General features: G+C 35.5%; 2 protein-coding genes across 3 annotated transcripts in view; both read right to left on the bottom strand.

Annotated features, from left to right (window-relative positions):
* LOC133337840 (small ribosomal subunit protein eS21) overlaps window positions 1-22,595 on the bottom strand; it is a 378,405-nt gene that overhangs the window by 208,281 nt on the left and 147,529 nt on the right. The window lies entirely within an intron of this gene.
* LOC133337871 (uncharacterized) lies at window positions 786-17,805 on the bottom strand. Its single transcript, XM_061546081.1, has 6 exons — window positions 17,270-17,805; window positions 8,944-9,184; window positions 7,818-8,098; window positions 6,638-7,742; window positions 4,041-4,383; window positions 786-1,093 (listed from the first exon to the last, which is right to left on the bottom strand). Exons 1-6 carry the CDS (start codon window positions 17,803-17,805, stop codon window positions 786-788), a joined length of 2,814 nt encoding a protein of 937 aa, XP_061402065.1.

Raw genomic sequence — 22,595 nt, 5'->3', positions numbered from 1 at the left:
CTACCTCATCATTTCATTTAATAGTTTTGATCATTCATAGATTAAATAGTGCTACAAAATTTGGAAGAAACAATTCTGAAATATAAAATAATTTTCAAAATATTTTAAACATGTTTTTATCCATAACATTTAAACGAATTAAATTAAGTTTTCTATAATTTTTTTTTTTTGAATAAACAGGGCATCACTTTTTGTCTAGTGATGCCAATATGATTCTTCTTCTTAACATTTGTTTAACTTTTGCCAAGTGAGATTTTACTAGCAAATTTTTATTCGCCCCTTTTCGACTTCAGTGTATCCGATTCGATTTTCTTCCAATATTGTAGCACAATTTGATCTACATCCAACTATTTTTATTAGTGATGGTGATTGGTGTTTTTAATGTTTTAAATGTATGTCCTTTACCTATACATAATTATTATCTTTTGCTACAGTTGTATTTTCTTCTGCTTCTTGAACTTGTTGTGATTTAATTAATTTTTTGTTTTTATAAATAAATAAAAAATACACGCGCCTTTATTGCTCAGCTATAGTTTTCTGTGTTCAACAAAGTTGTTGATGTTATTCTCATTTTTTTTTAATTTTTCTTGGAATATAATATTTTACAAAAACAAAAAGAAATTTCAATAACAAAATTTTATCTAAAGTTCATTTACTAAATAATTTGATGTTCTATGGTCTTCAGTTTCCCTTGATTACACTTGTGACTTGTGTGTATGTTTGTTTTTATATACTTTGTAGTCCTTGCCGTTGTAATATTTTTGTTCTTGGTTGTTTCACTTTGCTTACACTTCCGTGTCCAGTATATTAGCATAGCTCTCCTCTACAAATTTTGGTGCAATAAAGTCTTCATAGTAGTTAATAAAGATCTCCTTGTACTCGTCCGGTATGAATTCCAGAGCGTGCAGCATTTGCATTAGCTCCTTGTCGCCGCACTTGTAATTGCTCAGGGCCATGACGTCCCAGAAATAGGACATGTGTTGAACATATTCTAGACTGAAGACACGATGCTGAGCCGCCACAATATGTAAAGCACTTCGCATTATAGAACCCAATTTATTCAGCTCCCATTCATCTAATGGTTTTGTACCCTCTGTCATGTTGTGGAGGTGGTGTGGTGGGTAGTGGGTGGTTCGTAGATGTACCAAATTTGGAATTAAAAACAAACATTGATTAGTTAATGTATAATACTCTACAATTTTCAATTATGTTTTTATGTACTATGTATTTGAATTTTTCCTGTTTAGTTGTGTGTATAAGTTTTTTCGAAATATTTGTTTTTTTTCAGTGTTGTATTTTATAGCGCAAAAAAGCATAGGGCGGAAACAAACCTAGTTTTTTGGATTTAATTAAAATTTATTATTAGATTGAAATTGAAAATCTAGCAAATTGTAAAGTTAACTTGTTTGGAGTGATTGATTTTGAAACTGTTATGATATTTATACAGTACGATGTTTAAACTCTAGATAAAGTCTTTAAATAAATAATTATTTAACTTGTCTTAACTTGGCTATGTACACATATGTAAACTAAACTACACTAATTGTTTTTGAAGTAATGATGGCGTAAAATATTTCATAAATATTCTTTTTTTGTTTGATTTTGTACGATTTTCACATATTCGATTTGTCATGAATATAATTTTATGACAACATTTTATGGAACTAATAAAATGTAGCCTAGGTGTTTAAAAAGATATGTTGTCTAATATATTATCCCATAAAAATAAATATTTTATTAAAAATATTTTATTGATATAAAAGTTTATTTTACAACTCGCATATTGATGTTTTATTAGTCGGGCAGTCAAGTATATAAATTTATTATTTATTGCGGAAGATTCAGGGCGTATTTATCTATCTCTCACAAATATTGTAGATCTAGATGTATGGACCTAGTATGACAATGTCAGCTCTACAGGCTTTAGTATATCTTACATTTCCAATCTAAATGTGCCTAATATGAAATTCTCATGGAGAGGGTATCGCTGATGAAGTTATTATATTGATGTAGAGCATAAATCTCAAGAATCTATCCTTGGTTTCCAATAGGCTTAGACGGATAACTACTTGTTGATAAATACCGACTTTTAGACTTTTCTATTTTTCTATTTTTGCTTCTGACTAAAATGTCGATTTCTAGAGTTTTCGATTTTTGCCTTTGACTAGAATGTCGACTTTTCGATCTTTCCATTTTTTCAAACCCATTCAAAATCAATTTTCGACTTTTACCGACTAATGCAAAATCTACTGATTTGTTATATGAATTGTTGTCAACAGATAAAGTATATTTCTGGAATGTGCAATTTTTGAGCAATATGAGCTTCGTGATAATAAACCAAGTGTTTGTGAAGAAAATCGATCTGGAAAGTCGACTTTGCGATTACATATTTAAAGATTAAAGGTCGACTTTTACACTTTTCAATACATAAAGTCGATTTACTTATCCCTTTTTTGAATGTGTTAATTTAGCAAAGTGCTAAACATAGCACGACATCATTTAATCTTCGGGATACTGCCAATTATATGAGAGATATACCGAAACGTATAAGATATACCGCAACGAGGTTTACTGATATTTACAGCCTTAGACTACAGAGGTTCTATTTGATATGTACAATAGCTATTTATGTTACTGCTACTCCCCATTCTTACATATGGCTCCCTTGTACGGTGGCAAGGGTCAATAAGCATACACTGCTGGCCAAAATGAATACTGTACAGCGATTGGTGCTAAGAAGCACACTACAGCAAGCCTTGAATCTCCAACTACTGGATTTTCTGATTAAATTCTAGGCTGCAAGATGTGCCCTGAGGCTCCGTGAAACGGATGTCTGGAAGTCGTTGAACTTTGGCCATGATACCTAAACACAACGTCAACGTTTTAGAGAGGAGTACTCACTTCAGCGACTATACTCCCTCTCATAACGACTTTAACGATATTCCAGTAGAGTTTCCTAGAGCTACTGCGACGTAGTCGGCAACAGATGGCCAACAGAACCTGGATGTACGATTTCAAAAACCATCTGGTTAAAATGCTCTCGCCGTAGAACTTCTTCGCTGCTGTCTCATAGTAAGAGGGAGATAAAATCCACTCAACGGAGTGGATTATTAGTTCCTATGTGAGGATGATGGAGAGTTGAAAACAATTGAACATATTGATATGTTGGATAACTATTCAAATATCATCCTTACTAAGTTCGAAGATGAACAGTTTGGTTGATACCATCTGTTGTCTCTCATACACATTGTAGGAAAATCACTATTTTCCTGAAAAGCTATAGTAATGGAGCTTCTTATTATTTTAGCTTTTCCCTTTCTTTATTGTCTTCTCTATATTCTTCGTAGAAATGTAAAAAATTTGGATACTACAAATACCCAGCCTTTATTCAACATATGTACAATTTTATGAAGTATGAATGTATGCATGTATATATAAATGACAACTTTTTTGTTTAGTTTTTCAAATTTTTACAAATGTAATTTCTTTCGATTACCACATACGTTTTTTTACACCACCATCACATTATTTTCTCTATAAAATTCAGTTATTAAAATTGTTTCTCTGTGTAAATACTTTTTTTAAATATTGAATATGTTGTGTTCAATAACGAATTAGTTAGGGGGACGCACAAATAAATAAACTAGAATTATTGAGTACAAAGAAAACTGCTTATAAGGATTAACAAAAATTACTAGCGAATTGTTTATAACCTAAACTAGATTTAAAAATTAAACTACAAATGTAAGAGGAGAAGAAAAAAAAATAATTATGAACTAGCGATTCTACTGGTTGAGTTGTTCGTATATTTTTATTTTTTCTGTAATAAAAATTACTTCTATGTTGTGTAAGAACAAAATATGGCCACACTACTTTTGGTATATATTTACGAAGAATACAAATGTTGTTTTGTTTTTTTAACTGTTCTTGGTTTTGAGTATGTATATGTTTGTGTGTATGTGTGTGAGTGTTTCTGACTGGTTAAATACATAAAGACAAAAATTAATATTTTTTGCCAAGGCTCTTTCGCTATCACATACCTCTGTGTATTAACAAACATTGTTCGACTAATTGTCGGGCCAGTGCTACCTTCAATTCGTGAGTGTCCACTAGTTGCGCATCGGCCCGCTCGATAGCCGCATACAATTTACAACGTTCTTCGATGGTATCACAGTCCATTAGCGCTGCCGTAAATGTCCAAAACCATTCGAGTTTTTGCGTTTGATCGCACACCGTGCAGACCAACAGTTCGGAACCATTGTTTTCGGGTCGGCGATAATAGTCCGACTTCCACCATTGCAGATTACGGGTGCGTTTCAGGTTCGAAGGTGTAAATATTTGTTTGCAGTTTGGATTATCACAGCGGTAACGATGAAATTTATGCTGAAAGTTTGGTTTGGGAAGGTCGTAATGGTTTCCGAATATGTATGTATTTTATATATATATATATATATATATGGTATGTATATAAGAGGGATATATATGTATAAATGAGTGTGATATTACAACAGTAAACAAATATAATACAACAGTTATGATGATGATGTGAGTAAAAATAAAACACATACATATGAATATAATGAAAAAACCTAAAAAATATATGATCTCGAAAGTGTTGATACCCTACACCACTTTAACTATTCGCAGAGGATCTGAGAAAATCCTATTTCGTGGAATAGGTCTACCTTGTATTTTATTTTTTTGTTTCATAAATATGACCCGAACACCACGAAATTTTACATTCTGGCCACAGTATAAGCATGACTACTTTGATAAAGATATGTCAATTTTTAGCAGGTCAAATGGAGCCAGCCTTTTTGAACATGGAACGGCAAAGTGGACAGTTTATCCAAGAGGAGTGACCTTTAAATTGATACCAATATGGCTGTATGTACTCGCATTTTCATATTGTTTAGTATTACTATTACCATACAAGAGGGCGGAAATGTAGCGCTGATGGCTAGGAAATTTGAGTTTCGTCTTGACCGGTTATGGTCAAGACGACGCCTATAATTATCGGTGATGTTGAGCTGATATTTAGGGGGTGCAATGAACTGGAAACTGTATTTACTTTATTAGGGAGACCTGACCAAATACTTAGAACGGTTGTTTAGATGGTGATCGGTCAATACTCCGAGAGTCAAATCAACCAAAACCTAAAGTGACCAAATTTTTATTTTTATTATAAAAGGGTGCAAATATTGCCCAGACTCAGAATATAAAACCGTAGATTTCCGTAAACATTTTGTAGGGTTTCATATGATCGTCCCCGTCCGACTATACTGCCTCACTTTAGAACTGAACCTGGAGAGTTGAAATTGTAGATTTTTATTAGAAATACTTTTGTAGAAACAATTAATGGGGAATTCTTGAACAATTTTTTTTGTAGGTACAAACATATATATTATCGAATTCGAACACATTTTGAACTTCCCAACATAAATATATAGTTATATATATATATATATATATTATAGTTATTTGTAAAAGAACATTATAATATATAACTCTAATTTTCTGGAGAATATTTTTGGAAGGATTTTCCAATATGTAAACCATTTTACTTGTAATCAAGACAATGAGATATTTAATCTTAGGTTTTTATGTATATATATAGAAAGAATGATGAATATTTTATTTTTATAAATTTGTTCGAAGGATTTCCAGAGATTATTCATGGATTTTTTTGCAACATTTTTAGTAAAATTATAATCGTGATTCCTTTCCTTGCCTAGTGGTGTAGGACATATTTGGACAATGGTCGATCATTTCATAAACATAAAATGTGGATGATTTACAACGAAACGTAAATGAGATAAACAGTGGAGGGCAATCACAAATAATAAACAAAAACACAAAAACAAAACAAAAAACACCAAAGAAGATAACATTCATACGCTATACAGGAATGCCATTCATCAATCAAGAACTCATAGCTAGTTTCCTCGTTTAAACATGGAACACGAGATAACATTCGATCCAAAAAAGAACACATCGAGAAGATTTATATATTTAAGATATATATGTTAAGTATGTATGTATGTACGTACGATAATAAGTTAATATAATTAGACAATATTCAAAAGTAGTTAGAGGTGTTATCATTGATCAATCAATTAAACCATTGGAACGACAAGTAAAGCATTCGCATTTAACACATTTTTGTGGTGTATGTATATGTGTGTGTGTGTGTTTGTTTGGGTTTCAGTGTATGTGTGTTTATATTTGTGTACAATTACAATAACAATTAGTTAGTAGTGTTTATTTGAAAGCACATCGTACTTTTATTGAAATTTCCACCACGTCCAATTCCATAAAAAAAACAACAATTAAAAGACGGGAAACCAATTGAAAGAATAAAACCAAAGGGATCCAAATATAATGATATAGCATGTATGTACTATGGATGTATGTGTTGTTGTTTATAATGTTATATGACAACACCAAGAGACACCAAGAGAAATACACAATTATAACACACTAACACATTATTCCACCATATAAGTATGTTTTTTGTTTTGAAATGTGTGTGTATGTTTTTTTTTTTATTTTGTGATCATCTAAGTCGCGTTGTGTGACGTTGACGTTCGATTGGTTGGTTAGTTGGTTTTTTTGCTAATTTATTGGCAATACTTACAAAATCCTCATCGGGATATGGACGAAAACACTTTTCGCATTTGCAATCAATGCCTCGTGCTGACAATTCCAATTTGCGATGGCTATACAGCGATTGTCGATAGTTCCCACTAACGAAACAGTTACAAATGCAGGCATCTGCTGGTATATCACTGGTCGCATAGGCGGTCAGCTTGCAACCGTTGATCTTGCGATAAATCATATCGGCACAGGAGTGGCGGCAGTGGCTCAATGTCTGGGGGAATACCGCATAGGCTACGGTTGTCACGTCGCCGGCCACCAGATGCAGATAGCCGCGACGCACGTGTCGCACCGTTTCCCACAGCGAGAACTCATCGTTGGGCGAGAGGACATGAGGATCGGCGGGCAGCACAAAGGATGGGCAGTGTATGAGGTTTTTGTGCCGCAGCTGGCATATGTGGCGCAACAGCAAAGCCGACGCGAGCAATTCCCATTCCTGGCGCGTCAGCTTTGCTGCTGCGGGCATTGTCAGCTCGAGTAGTTCGAAGAAATCGGTATATTCGCCCAAGTAGATGGCGAGTATGTGTGCGACAATAGCAAAGGAGACCATACTGGGTTTCTCCTCTTTATCTAGGTGCGATTCGAGGCGCAGCAGTGCTGAGTAGGAGGTCGACGAGGCAGCTAACGAGGTGGACGAAGAGGTGCAATTGCGTTCGGTTAATATGCTATTGAAGGCGTTCCACATTTTGCTGACTGTGGGTTTTTTGCGACAGTGTGGCACCACTTGGGGCAGGCCATTGATGAGCATGCGAAAGGCGAGCTGCAGCAGCCGCGGCTTCGAGAACTCAACGCCGAACTCCTCGAACAGTTCGATCTGGTGAGCGTAGCATTCGAGAGCATGTATGGAAGCGTGTGCCGCTCGGCACTTGCGTGAACAATAGACGGCTGTACGATTAGAACAGAAAATGCATGGAAATGGTACGAACTGTGTGATGCCACAGTGATCACAAACTCTCGCCGCTCCGCTGGGCACAAAGACGGCGGCCTCTTCCTGAAAAATGGGTGTGTTGTTGGGTATATTGGTAATGGCCCTAAGATAGGCGCTTTTGGTAGTCGTTATAACATTGGTATTATCTAGCCATGCTCTGGAAGAGAAATTTCCAAAAATTAACCAAAGAATGTGGCATACTTTTTGGGGGTGGCGAACAGCTGATACTTACACTTCATAGATTTTGGTACCGTTACTTATTAAGTCGTTGTCGGTTTGAACCCCCATTTCGATTTTTTCCGCTTTGAGAACTTCGCACTCATGCCAGAGTTCGTGAGTGCGGGCTTCAAACGTCTCCGAGAGTTCCATGTGTAACAGCTCATGCAAATGCTGTTCGCACAAACTGAAGTTACGCATTTTTAAGGCACAAGAGGCTTGACGCAGTTTAATCAATGGATGATACTCCTCCGGATAACCCAAATCCAAAGCACACAAACAGTCATCATACGCTTGCTGTAAACACGAAAAAAGCGAGAGGAAAGGAAACGAGATTAATTATTAATGGAAAAATGGTGGTGACAACGACAACGTCGATATGTCGGGTTTTTTTATTTGCAGCCAGTGTCACATGATGAATCATGGCATCCGCAAGTAATGCACAGTGATTCGAAGGAGTAAAATGTAAGGCCAAGATATACCCACAATAAAGGGTCGGGCATTGGAATTGTCCTACAATAAGGGTTTTAAATTTAAAATGTGGCTTTAAGGTTCACACATATATACAACGAAGTTCTCTTTACTAAGAAGTTCTCTTTACTAATACATCCGTTGCTTATTCCACAGATCGACTGTGTCCTATAGGTGATTTTTTTTTTTTTGTATTGGAAAACCCCCTTGGGGCATTTTAGTTACTTTTAAAAATCAGTTTATCCTTTCTAGTGTTCCATAAATAATTCCAATTTTTTGAGGCACTGTGTTTTGGCCTAGGGCCATAGTAGCTTGTTTACTTGCTCCGTACAATCAAATCCTTTCAAGATTGTTTGCCCATTCATAGGAAATATTTACCCAACCCACAATTATGGAATAGAGTAATCGTTATTAATACGAATGCACGAATATGAAATAATTATATGTTGTGTGCATGTGACACTAGGACTATATAGCTCTGGGTATATGTGTGTCATTGTAGACCCTTCGACCGAGCGAGCGACCGACAACCAGCCACAACCACAACGAGTTCATATTGCTGTTCTTTTTTTGTGTGTTGTGTTTTGTGGTTGCATTTAAGTTGTTTTTAATGTTGACATTGTTGTTGCTGCTGTCGTTGTTGTTATTATTATTATTATTGTTATTCATACCTCATACATGCCGCAGTCATGCAATACTGTGGACCTATTTGCGTGCGCCATTGCGGCTGCTATACTGTCTTGTGATGGCGCCAAAAATATTGCTTCCGTATAGAGGTCACAAGCTTTGAGAGCATGTCTTTCTTTACGATAGGAATCATTGCCGGCTTCTCGCATCCTTCTCGATTCTTCGTCCGATTTAAAATCTTCAGTTCTGGCGCGGAGTTGTTGAAACCATTCAATTACCAGAGATCTGAAAATGAACAAAAACCAGAACAGGATTTAAGTTTCCAAAAGTCTAAAACAACAAAGAAATACAACATTTGCCAGTAAATAATAATAATAACATTCTTATGGGTATATATGTATGTATGCGTGTGTGTGAGTGTATGCGTGCTTGAAGTAAAAGCAAAAAAAGAAAACGTCGTTTTCTCTGCTATTTCATGATGTAATGCACAATGAAAAGGAGTTGAGTGAGGTCTGTGATTCATCGTTACAAGGTAAAGGTCGTCCTAATAAGAGGAGGAATAAAATCTGTTTCCCTCTTTGTTTTGGTGAAAACACCAATTAATGTGTTTACGTTTAAGCGTCGGAGTGGGTGGGATGTCCTACTTTCTTATAAGTGGTTATGAATGTGTTTGTTATGATAATGATGTGGTTGGTGAGAGGTCGAACTGTATGGAGTGTAATTAAAACCAACAAAAAGAAAACAGCTTTTGGCAAAATTATGGCAGGAAAACGAACTTGAATGCTTAATGATTGCTGAACGCAATTGTTAAATTAAAATAAATATATAAAAGTTTGAAATATGTATGTAGGCGAAGTCGACCATTTAATGACATAAAATGCGCATGGAATTACAAAGGGATTATATTTTTTGTCCCCTAGAATTAAGATCTAACCAAACACCTATATAATTTTTTATGGTAGAAGTAGTGTAGATATTTAGGGATTATAGACGTTTTACGGATGTTTAGTATATACCTATTTTTGTGGAAGTGAGCCAATTTGACTCACTCCAGAATATTTCTATTTTTTGTGTGGAAACTCGTTCAATTCAATTTAAATAAAATATTCATTATCAGAAAAATCATAAAAACGTTTTTTTCACATAAATTCAATTTTAATACATGCATCGTTAAGGTTGAAGTGTCTGTCCGGCTGGTAAACACCTATTCGGATGGTGGATGATGCGCACGATAACTCTCGTAAGGAGTTGCAGATCTAATAGAATCTTTGCACATCCTAACATTTTTCTTCCAAATCAAAAATTTCAATATTTACATATCCAATATTAGGCGAATGGAATGTCCTATTTGAAAAAAACTTTGCACAACCTGTTATCTTTACCAACTCTAGATCAAGTCCGAAGATGGGACCCATTGGTCCACTTCTTGTGGTACCTCCCACACAAAGGGTCAAACATTTTATATGTATTAATCCAATATCAGGTGAATGGAATGTCCGATTTGGACCAAGTTTTACACAACCTGTTATATTTACAAAGTCTAGATCAAGTCCGAAGATGGGACCCATTGGTCCACTCCTTTTGGTACCTCCCCCACAAAGGGTAAAAATTTCAATATTTATAAATCCAATATCAGGCGAATGGAATGCCCGATTTGAACCAAATTTTGCACAGTCCGTCGTCCTGACGACGGTCAGTCCGTCGTCCTTTTTCATTTTTACCCACTCTTACATCTATACACACTAATATGCCTTGCAGATTATGAAAAACGTTAGTAACTTTTATTTGTTATTTATTTATTATTTTTTAACCGAATTTTCTGATAATAAAACTGATTTTTGTCGGATTTTTAAATTGAAAAGATTGGATTGAGCAGATATAAACTTAGAAATGATAGTCACGTAGGGAGTAAAGCGATGCACCAACTATAATTTGTATGACATGTATGGTAGTAAATTTAGTACTTTTTATATACTTCAAAACACATAGCATGGTTGGCATGTTCCGAAATTGTTACTAAATTTAGTACAACTCGTATATGTCAAATGAATAAATTTTAAAGCCTGAATTTTGGTGTGGAGATTGCATTTTGTGTATGGTGTTGATGTTGAGAATGTCTAAAACCGTTATAATTTCCGAACATGTAATATCTCAAACTCAAGTCAAATCTTACCAATAAGTTTGCTTAGTTTATGATATCAGTTGTGAAGGTTATAAATAATATTAGTTATAATCATAGTTCTGAAGTAATAACTTCTATCAATCGTGTCTACGGTTTTTAATAGGGTTTAGGGAATGCTCTACTTGAATCGAAGTTTCAATGAAGTGAATACAAATGCCTTATCGTCATAAAACTGCAGTTTGGCTTAGCGACGTTTTTATTTATTCATATATTCAAAAATAATTAATTTATAGTGAAAATTAAATGAAGTAAGTTACGTGTTTATCTATTATTATATTGTTTATTATCCTAGTTATCATACAATTAAATTTACTCTTAAGTATGTTTCTTTAACAACGTAAAATAAATTATATTAGAACTAGAGGTCATAGTGTCAGAAATACTCATATGCATACCTGTCACTATTCACTGTTGGAAATGAAATCGAAAAAAAATAAAATATTTATGGTGGGTTCTAACACCAAACATACCATTATGCTTATGAACACTATTACCGCAATGACATTCAATGGAAACGTATAGTTGAGACATGTGTAATTGTCAAAGCGTGAAGCAATTATGTAAACGAAAATCGAAAAAAAAGTTAAAAATAATCGCCCCCCATATTGTCTAACAATTCTCAAAACAAATATGTTTACCTTATCCCCAATTGCTTGTCTGTGTGCTTGTCTACACATTTTTAGTAATACTAATATTTCTTGTCGATATTTGCAGAAATAGTATAAACATACATACAGATGGAAATATAATAATTTTGACTGATAACTGGGGAATAAAATGACACAAAATAGAAAGGAAATGGCACAAAAAGGAAAATTTTCTGGAGGTACCCCTAAGCTATATATCGTTGTGGTATCATACATTGGTGGCCAAAATCTAAAGCAATTAAAATTGCAAACATAATAATAAGATAATGTGTCTGTTTTCGATTTTGATTTACTGCCGAATAAACATAAAAAATGGCTTGAAACAAACAATACAGTACAGCAAATTATCAGAGATTATGAAAATAAGTTATCATAGAAAATGATTTCATCAGGGAGGAGGCTGCAAAAAATAATCACTTCGTAACAATCAACAAATTGTCAGAGAAGTGAAAATACCCTTTTAGAAATTCAACGGAATTAGTGAGAGTGTTACATTGGATATAACTTCAAAGAACAGATCGTAGACAGGCTGTGGTAACAGGTCTACATACCCGGAAGCTGGCAAGAAAGCCATTTGTTTCCTGAAAAAAGATCGGAAAGACATATTGGCTTTCGCAAAAGGTCATATCAATTGGAATCCGACTATGTGGGAAATACTACCATCTCGAATGAATTAATGGCTCAAACATAGTACTGGTAGTCGCACAAAAGTAATTTTTTTACCAATTTTTTTTGTACATGTTCACAAATCAGTGATGCCAAAACTGATAAACAATGCTAGATTTTGTTTAAAAAATTCTAGAAAGTGCTAAAAAAGTTAAAAAGACAATACCACAATCACCATATGAAGTACCCGAACATTTTTAAAGATAACGGACGGGGCCGACCATACGATACCCTACACATCTACGACGGAACTCTAACTTTCTGTGGATGTTTATATCGAGCCTGGGCAATATTTCGTGATATTTGCACCCTCTTGACCGTTTACACTGACATATTTTCCGAAAATTCCCAATATTCAGTACAGCCATTCGCAAGCAGATGAAGGAACTCTTGGGATGTTTGAGAGAAAAATTCACCGAAAGACCTACGGGCCGATCTGCGTCGACGGTGAATATCGGCGTAGAATGAACCACGAACTTTAAAATCTATGCGCGGACAACGAAATAGTCGGTCGTATCGAGCTGCAGCGACTACGGTGGCTAGACCATGTTGTGCGAATGAATGAGAATGCTCCAGCTAAAAAAGTACTACTGAGTTCACGCAGTAGGTGAAGGCCACGAATTAGATGGAAAGACCAAGTAGGAGATAAAATCTCGGAACATAGACTTTCAAATTGGAGGAGATGCGCAAAAGACTGACGCGCTTGGAAATCTTTTTTAAGCTCGGCTTATGGTACAACCGTGCTGTAACAAGTCAGCTAAGTTAGTAAGTAAGCTGTACTGCCCTTCTAATTACTTGTCCAGATTTCCTTCACCGTGGGTTGTATTGTGATGTTCGGCTTGTGATCTATAGATCGACTCGAAAAAACACAAAACATTAAGTTTAACAGGAACCTCTTGGAAAATTTTAAAGCGATCAGCGCTAAATTTCTGCCCTCTAATGTTTATGGCCCATGGCACCTGTAAATATTTATGTGTAACTCCCACATCCGAGTACATACGACAATATAATTGGTATCAATTTCAAGGTCAACCACTCCTCTTGGATATACTTTTCGGGTCTATGTATTTCAGGGGTAAATATATACGTTATAAGATACCATTTCTGTAATTTTTCACACAAAAGTAAGGGTCCGTTTGACCCGCCACATATTGACCGCTTTTATCTTTTACCCAATCCTATTCGCCATGTAAATATTCGCGATGTTTTGGTCATAATTGCGGCCTGTGGAGCGACTAGAAAATCAGACAAAAATAAAGTTTTTGGTCCATTTCATCCTGTAAATATTAACCGACCTGTACCTAAAACGATATAAGTTCTCATTGGTCATTAACTTATTCGGCCTCTGGAGCGAACAGAAAATCAGGCAAAAGTAAAGTTTTTGGTCCATTTCATCCCCTAAATATTAGCTGATCTTTACCTAAAACGATAGGGGTCTTCATTGGCCAGAACCCATCCTACATGTAAAATTTCGTGAAGATGTGGTCTGTATCGTGTTTACACATTATAATGGACAGACGGACGCACACACATGTCTAGATCGACTCAGCTAGTCGAGATTGAGAGAGATTGTCGAGTCGAGAGATTGGTGTATAGGACCAATATTTCGCGGCGTTAGAAGCTCTTTGGGCTGCACAAAACTATAATACCCTGACAGCATAGTTGTGTAGGGTATAAAAATTAAAAATAAGCTTGGTGCTGGATCAAAGTGCTAAAACTAGCACTATAGGTGTGCTAAAATGGCAACTTTAGTATTAATTGACAGAGAGAGCAGTATCAGAACCTGAGACAAATTTATGGCAATTACCACTTTTACGGCCGCAATGTCATCAGAGGCATATAATTTAGTTTTTGTTGCTTTCTTTAAAAAGGTAGGAAACCTTGCCAAAGAAGTAAGTTTTTTCGAACCATTTGAGCATTTTTTAGGAAAATCGAGTTTCTAACTTTTGGCATATATTTGTAAGAATTCAGTTGGTAGACAATCAATCCAAATTTCGTTAGACTAAGCTAATCTACGATGATTTCAACGAAATATAATTTCCTAAAATACTTTTCTATGGAAGTCACAAAGTTCCGTTGGCAATGTGTACAATATTTATTAAAATATATATGTATATATATATATATATATATGTATATATGTTGGAACAATATTGAATTTTCGGAGCTTACGGGTGCTGAAACAATTTACTTATGCGAATGGCTACAAAACATCACATTAATATTGTCACAGTCACCCAAGTTCTCAGGCCTTTGAATTCAGCGACAACGCTATGCTACTATGAAATTGAAATAGATCACAAAATGGAATATTTAAGTGCCTCGACCTTAATTTTTTGTGTAGGAGAAAATAGACAATTTGATGTCGCCAACACAATATATATGAATGAATGCATCTAAATTTTTAATGCAAAAATAAGAAAAAAAAACATCTATCCCAACTTCACTTAATTTCACTTAATACCTCTCAAGGTTGTCTTTTATAATATGCACGTATATATAACTTCATTTAGACCGTTATGAATAATATATCATATCATTGTACTATATATGCCAATTATCATATTCACAAAAACACATTTGCGGATTTCATCACACAAAAGCAGGCTATGAAGTCATCCAAAACGAGAACGAAAATGATTTACATACACAAGTAATACAAATATTCAAACTTTTTACAGATATGTATATATGTACATACATATATACACATGTCCGTGTGCAGACTCCAGAAAATGTATCATAAAGCTGCATAAGATGCCATTGCAGGAGATAAGGTTGAATACAGGGTCAACAACAACCAAAAAGACAACAATAACAACGAATAGAAATGTAGACTAGGAAAAAAGTTCAAAAAACGCTGAACGACAAGTTACAGAGCAATTATGTTGAAATGAAATGATGTGAAAACCAAATACAAGAGCCTTTTTGGAGAAAATACAACTATGGGCCAAATGTGTGGCAGAGACTGAGCCAGCCAGCCAACAAAAGAACGAACGAACAAGCGACATACCCTACAACCAAGTGACCAACTAATGAATGATTAGTAGGCCCGATAACGATGGAACTGAACACAAATATATATATATATATATATATATTTGTATGTATATAAAACAATATAGGCGGAATGAGATTCAGACGAAAAGCCAACAATAACAACAGCTACACGAATTATAAAAAACCATGAAATATGAGAAAAGGAAATCTGTCATAAATCTAGGCAGCTCTGGCATTCAACCCATACAACGATGTTGCACTTCATGCCAAAAAATATATGTGACAGTGATTCATATTTACTTGGACTTGGCTGTGGAGAGAGGGAGGTGGTGCCGAAGAGCAGAGCACCACAAACAAATAATCAATTAAAGGCGGCTAACAAGGATTTCCTAACACACACAAACACGAACGAACGATGTTAGAGAAGACAACAACAGACCATTAATTAAGTATCGAAATGCCAGTTTGCCAAGAATCTAAACATCCTCCGAAGACGACACCTTCTATCTATCCATACATCCATTCACTCTACAGACCCCACCGACAGACAATCAATTGCAATGGCGGCACACAAAGAAATGGCCACACAAAATGAGCGCCAAATTCTAAACAGGACAATTGAGATTGCAATGCATACATTAAACGAAACGCCGATGCCAACGACAATGTGTGGGTGACCGAGCCAGTGAACAAGCCACCGACGGCCAGTAGTCACTTATGTTTTGGTATTTTCCCTATCAAAATCAATTTCAATTAAAAAAACACAAACATTAATGAAAAATTCAAAACACGAAACACGCCAATGCATATGGAAATTGCTCAAAGCCTGCTCTGCTCTCTACTCTGAGTTTCCTGTTAGCACGCTAACACACGTGACCTTATTTTTGTGAAAGAATAAAAAATATATCATACAGAGAATGAGACACGAGAGTGTCTCATTGGGAAAAGGGGTGAGCTGGTGGCAATTTTCTTTTGGAGAAAATTCCGAATAATAACACAACAAAACATAAAAGGAGAGTTGGCTATTAAGAGAATGAGGCAATGAAGCAGCGAGAAAGCCAAAGAAAAGGCTACAAAAGGGAAATGCAATTGAGAAAGAATTTACGGGAACAGTGCTGCCGTTTAGATTGTTGACCAATTGTTACTGGAATTTTCGTTTCAAGAGCGGCTGGTTTTCTTCTAAAGTGTTGGGATATTATTTGATAAAGTTCAAATATATACACTTTTAAACCACAAGAGAGGTCAGGTAAATACAGGGAGGACTATTCTCACATTAAATTGTATTATTCGATTCTTTATAACAAAAATATATCGATATTTTGTATTATTTTTGTGAGTGGTATTCTAAAGCTTTGAAGGCTCGTTGATTGTTTTGTTTTTGTTTAAATAGTAGCCGAAAAATGTTAAACAAATCGTATGGTGTTCCTAAATAACAAATATTTTAGTTTTAACCAGAAACTGTTGTAATCTGGGCTTTCATTGTATATATTTTCCCACAGTAACATCAGCGATTCAATGGACGTGTGTTAACATTGACTGGAAAAAATAAGATTTCCAGTCAATGTTAAAATAATTGACATTTTCTTTAACCTCATATGAAAACTTCATATTATTCACTTTTTATATTTTTGGTCGATTGCAATGTAATCTCCAAATGGCAACACCCTCTGAGTCTGACACAAAATTAGCATCAAAAAGAAATGTAGAAAAAGAACGAACGAAAGAATAAACGTAGAATGTACTAAAAGAATGCATTTCATTATTATAAATGATTAAATGACAAAATTCCTACGAAACGCTCGATGAAAATTTATGAAACATTTTTGTACGCATTAATCATAGCTGGATTGCTGGTGGGTAGGTTGTTTGGCTTACCTAAATTCTTTTTGCTGGTCTAATGCCAGACCATCGTCTTCACTGTCACTGAAACTGTGACAATTACGCAGATTAACAGCCGTTCCCGTACTGCCACTGCCAGCAGCAGCACCACCACCAGCGGCTCCAAGCTCTTCCATGGCTATTTCAATGCTGCCGCCATTGGTGGTGGTTACATTTTGAACACTACCTCCTACACCGGCACTGGCTCGACTTTTGCGACTACTGGAACGTGCTATGGCTCCGGTAGCGGCCGCTGCTGGAGTCACGTCCTGGGCCGATGCAACCATGAAACTCGTTGGCAAGTCAATGCACGACGACGCTTCGGGCACCTGAAGCGCCTGGTGGTGCTGATTGGCCAACTTGGATGTGGCCATAGCCGTGGATTTGTGGCGTCGCTGGGGACATTGCAATGCATCCAAGTCCAGCAATTGTCTTTGTAGTTGCAGCTCATCCTTGAAGTTGAGCTCATCCAGTTTTAGGCGATCCAATTGAAATTCTATTAAGTCATCCAGGTCCAGTAGAGATGAAGCCATGGTATTATAGAGAGTGTCGGATAGATGGATGTGTGTATGTCTGTGTTCTCGTGTATGGAGGGAGTTGCGGGATTGCAGAGTAATGCAGCAATGACACTTCTCTAATAGAGTTGGGATTTTTTGGGGTTTATTTCGTTTTTTTGTTTTTGATTTGTTGGTTTGTTTTGTTGTGTTGTTGTTGTCACAGGGTAGGGGAATATTTTACACACTGGCACACTTTTAGACTTTTAGGCGTTACACCGAATAGCCAGTGTTATGACACATTAACATCCATGTGAACATGTTTTATTCCATTTTTTTCTGTCGTGCACTCACTCAATCCCTAGCTGACATCGCGACGGAGAAAATCACTTTTTTTTGTTGGCCACCGACCACCATAGACCGTTCGAAGGCCAAGACGGACGACGTATTCCCGACACTTTACCGCAGTGTAATTTTTTTCTTCTGATTACGATGCGTATAAAACTTCTTTTTTCGTCTTTTCTTTGCTGCTACTGCTGGTGGTGCTACCACTTCTTCCTTATTTTTTTCGGTTATTGTACTTTTTGTACACATTCACACAAACACACTCACTTTCAGCACACACACACACACGCTCACACGCACTTATACACACATTTATTTACACTTTTTCTCTTCTACAAATTGAATCTCGTCGACGTTGTCGTCGTTGGTTTTGATTACGAAAAATCTGCTTTGGGTCCTTGTGTTGGTGGTGCTGCGGCTGGGACTGGTACAAGGCTTGAGGCTTCCTCAGCTTTTCACCGCAGTATTTTGAGGTATTTTCGTATCCTGGTGTTTCTGACAACGATATTGGCAATGTTTCTTCCTCATTTATGTCACTTGTCAGTTGCCCAAAAGACCTCGACAAGATTTACATAGACGCCCCTCTCGAAATGAACAAATTCCGATGACGAGCTGGAGGGGTAGTAGGAAGAGGAGAACAAGTGCAGGGCTGGCAGGCAGGCAGGGTGTCGTTTGTTGTGCAAACGCTACGTACGACGACACAGACAGCTTAAGAAGGTTAGAGCTTATTTGAGAAATTGATTTTCTTAAATATTTTTAGTGGCCATTTATTGATTTTTAACCAAAACAAGAAGAAGAAGGCTAACATTTTCACTCTTTAACAAATTTATAATGCGCTTGTGTGTATATATATATATATATATTTATTCAGTTCTTTTTGTTGTTGTAGTGTGAGTGTGTGAGTAAGGCAAATTATAAACTTTTTTCTTCTTCACTCATAATTTTATTTTACTACAAATGCTCTTTATACGTTTGTGTGTGCTTTTTTATTTTATATCTATTTTTTGGTTAATTTTATAACTTTCAAGCGAATCGACGAACCGACGAATGAAGGATAACTGAACAGTGTTTTATTTTTTCCGAATTATTTTTCGAGCGATTTTCAAGTTACAAGTTGGCTGTCGTTCCGTTTAACAATTGGTCGACTAAGCCAACAATGGAGTAGCAGAGAACCCAGTTGATTTGGTTATAGCGTTACGTTGGTTAAATTGCTGCTGCCACTACCACTAGCGTCTAGTTTTAGGTTTATTTTTTTATTTCATTTGGTTGCTGCTTCTTCTTCTCTACTGTTTAATTTTTTTCGTGTTAGCTATTATTACAGTTATGTTAAATATAGTATACTTGGTTGTGAAAATTTATGCAGAAAAATGGGAAAATACGACCATTGAACAACCAACCGCACACACGGACACGGATACGGGCTCTGGCACAGAGACACACAGACACAGTTACCGAAAAAAAGAACCACTTACAGCACAGGGATAAATTAAATATATTATTTAACTAACGTTGGGCCGTTATCGTTGCCGTCCGTCGTCGCCTGTTACCGTAACTAATTCAACGTTCGTTCGCTTTTTCGTTCTTTCGACATTTGGCTTTGCCGTTGCCACTGACTAGAATAATGAAAATGAAATGAAATGAATAAAAAACGGCATGCGAGAGTGTGTGTTGGATTGTCGACGTATTCGTGTGCTCCCCTTGTGGCAATTTTCTATTTCATTTTGTTGTCCTTCTTGTGTTTGCACGTAACATAACGTGCCGTGTTGTTGTTCACTTGAGTTTTTCCCTTACTTGATGGTTGTTATTTTTGTTTCTTCCTAGTTCTCTTCCTTTTTCAGCATTTTCCACTACATCCACTGATTCCTCTTCTTCTTCTTGTTCTCATTGTTATCGTTCAACTCTCACTTCACTGAATTTCATTCACTTGTTTCGTGGCTATTGCACTCGCTCAAAGTTTGGGGATATTTTTCTCGTCACTTTGTTTTACTGTTGTTGTGGTTGTTATTGTTGTTGTAGCTGTTGTTCTTTAGTTGTTTCTATAACCAACCATAAATCCAAAACAAACAATGGCAAGAGTTATTGCCAAGAGGGTGGTTGGCTGACTGGCTCGGATAAACACGCAAACCCTTGAACGTATGCCACACTACACTGCGTGCTGAGCTAAACTGAAGCGCCCAATGGTATGCAATGTAAATGTCAAACTTAGCACATGTTTTGTTTTCATTCATCTGTTTTTCTTTGCGTTTCCATTCTCAGAGATTTGTTTTTAGTACATTACTACAACTGTTCGAAACCTAAATGGGGTTGTTGGTGGGAGAGCGAGAATGTGTACACACATATTAATGAGAGTGTGTGTGTGTGTATAAATTTGTTTCCTCTTTGCATTCGTTTTCATTTCCATTTCTCTTTCATCGTCACTTGTTTTCGTTTTTTATATGGTTAGGCCAAAAATGTGTGTCTCTTTACCCATATACGTCACTTGTTTTCTCTTTTTTCTCTTTATATGTTTTTAATGGTTTCTCAGGCTCACACACTTGCTCTCAAATGTGTGTCATATGAAATTTGTAATTAAGTGGCTACATCCTCACAGAAACACACACACAAACGCGAAAGCACGCAGAGGAAACTGTCAGTGAGAGTGAGGAAATACTCTCACTTATAATTTGTTTACATGCGAACGTGTAAGAGCGTGAAGTGTGTGCTTACGACGGAAATGGGTAAAAAAGTCACAATTTAAAAAAAGGTTCCCTTTAAATAGTATCGGATACAAATTAATTTTTGGAACTATTTGGTATACCTCGAAATATTCAACGGAGATCCCATAAACTATATATACACTGGTGAGCAAACCAAAGCAAATAAAATTACAAGGTTAATAAATGCCGCATAACTATATCAAAAAAAAATATAGTGTTGGTTTGTTCAGTTTTCAATCGGATACTTTATTCACTTTTAAAAACAGAAAAAGTGGCATTAATGCAAAATTCATTATAAAATAAATAATAATTTGTGGATAAGGATTTTATCACAATTTTGGCTTGGACAAAACTAAAGCGACTCTACAGTACACGAATAAATCTGTGATTTTTCGAATTATAAGATGATTTTATGCAACTATATAAGTAGTTAAAGTTCAGCCGCAGTATTACAAAGGTACTGGTAAGCATGAAGGAGGATCAATAATGGTATTGGGTTGGTTTTCTTCTTATGGAGTTCGATATATTTACGAGATTTATAAAGTAATACACCGAATTGAGTATACAAATATGTTGGAAAACGCTATGGTTCCCTTCGCTGAAGAAAATTTACCTCTTGTTTGGGTATCTCAGCTTGACATTTACCACCAAAGAAAAACCAAAACATGACAAAGATTGGTGGCGGGTATCAAACATCAGATCTTTACATAATAGAAGAATCTTTGTAGTATCATAACCTCTTCCCAAAGGATCAGGATGAAAGAATAGCAAACCCAAGGATCAAATTGATCATTTTATTGATTCAATGTCTCGTAGGTGTACTGCCGAAATATATAAGAATGACTAAGCCTTCGAAAAAAAAATAAAAAAGTGGCTTCAGTTTTGACCTGGCAAAAATTGGGTCAATTTAGTTTTCCATAGAATATTTCTTATTTGAACATTAATTTTGTGTTTATATTTTTGTTTTAAGCGAATAAATTACCTATTTTTTTCTTAACAAAAAAACTTTCACTATAAATTTATTTTTAAAAATGTTACAGGTCATTTATTCAGTTTGTAACTTTAGTTGCTTTACTTTTGGTCACCAGTGTATATATTTATAATCAGAATCAAATTCTCTGACGATTTATACCAACCATTATCGGTATCGGCCCACTTCAAATGACAGCTCTAGGTTATAAATTATTTTGAATTATCATTAAATAACAGATCTATCTACCAAAAATGATCGCTATTGGTCCATTTTTGAGTATAGATCCCATTATTCGGTATTTTGGGCAAGTTTTTAAGTGAATTGGGTCTAATTTGGTTTTCATTGGGTATCAAATCTTCATACCAAAAATTCTCGAATGATTACAGTTCAATTGGTTCATATGCAGTGGAGTAAACTAACAAATAATATATTTAATAGCCTAGACAGACGACAGCCTTAATTTGCATTAACAGCCTTAATTCAAATTAACTTGTACATTATCCTCATTTTTAATGGACAAAATCAAACTGAATTAACTAATTTCAATATGGCAATACTTTCGAAAAACAATTAATTGTTGTCAAATATGTTTACGTTTATAAAAATAAAAATAAAAATTTTCAATAAAGGCAAATTTCAAAATTCTTTGAAATTGGGAGCTGTTTTGCTAACATCATAGCTGTTTTTCTTTCTTTATGCTATGTATCTATTTCATTAACATCTATCCAGAAAAATATTGGAAATAAATGCCAACATTTTCTTCCTACACACAGACAAACAATTGTTTTGAAACAAAAAACTATTTTGTAAATGCA

The sequence above is a fragment of the Musca vetustissima genome, unplaced genomic scaffold, assembly GCF_032173495.1.
Source record: "Musca vetustissima isolate MV318-11 ecotype Yass unplaced genomic scaffold, APGP_CSIRO_Mvet_v1 utg320, whole genome shotgun sequence".
Taxonomy (NCBI): Eukaryota; Metazoa; Arthropoda; class Insecta; order Diptera; family Muscidae; genus Musca; species Musca vetustissima.
Note: the sequence above shows the minus strand (reverse complement) of the source record. Positions and strands in the feature narration are given on the sequence as shown.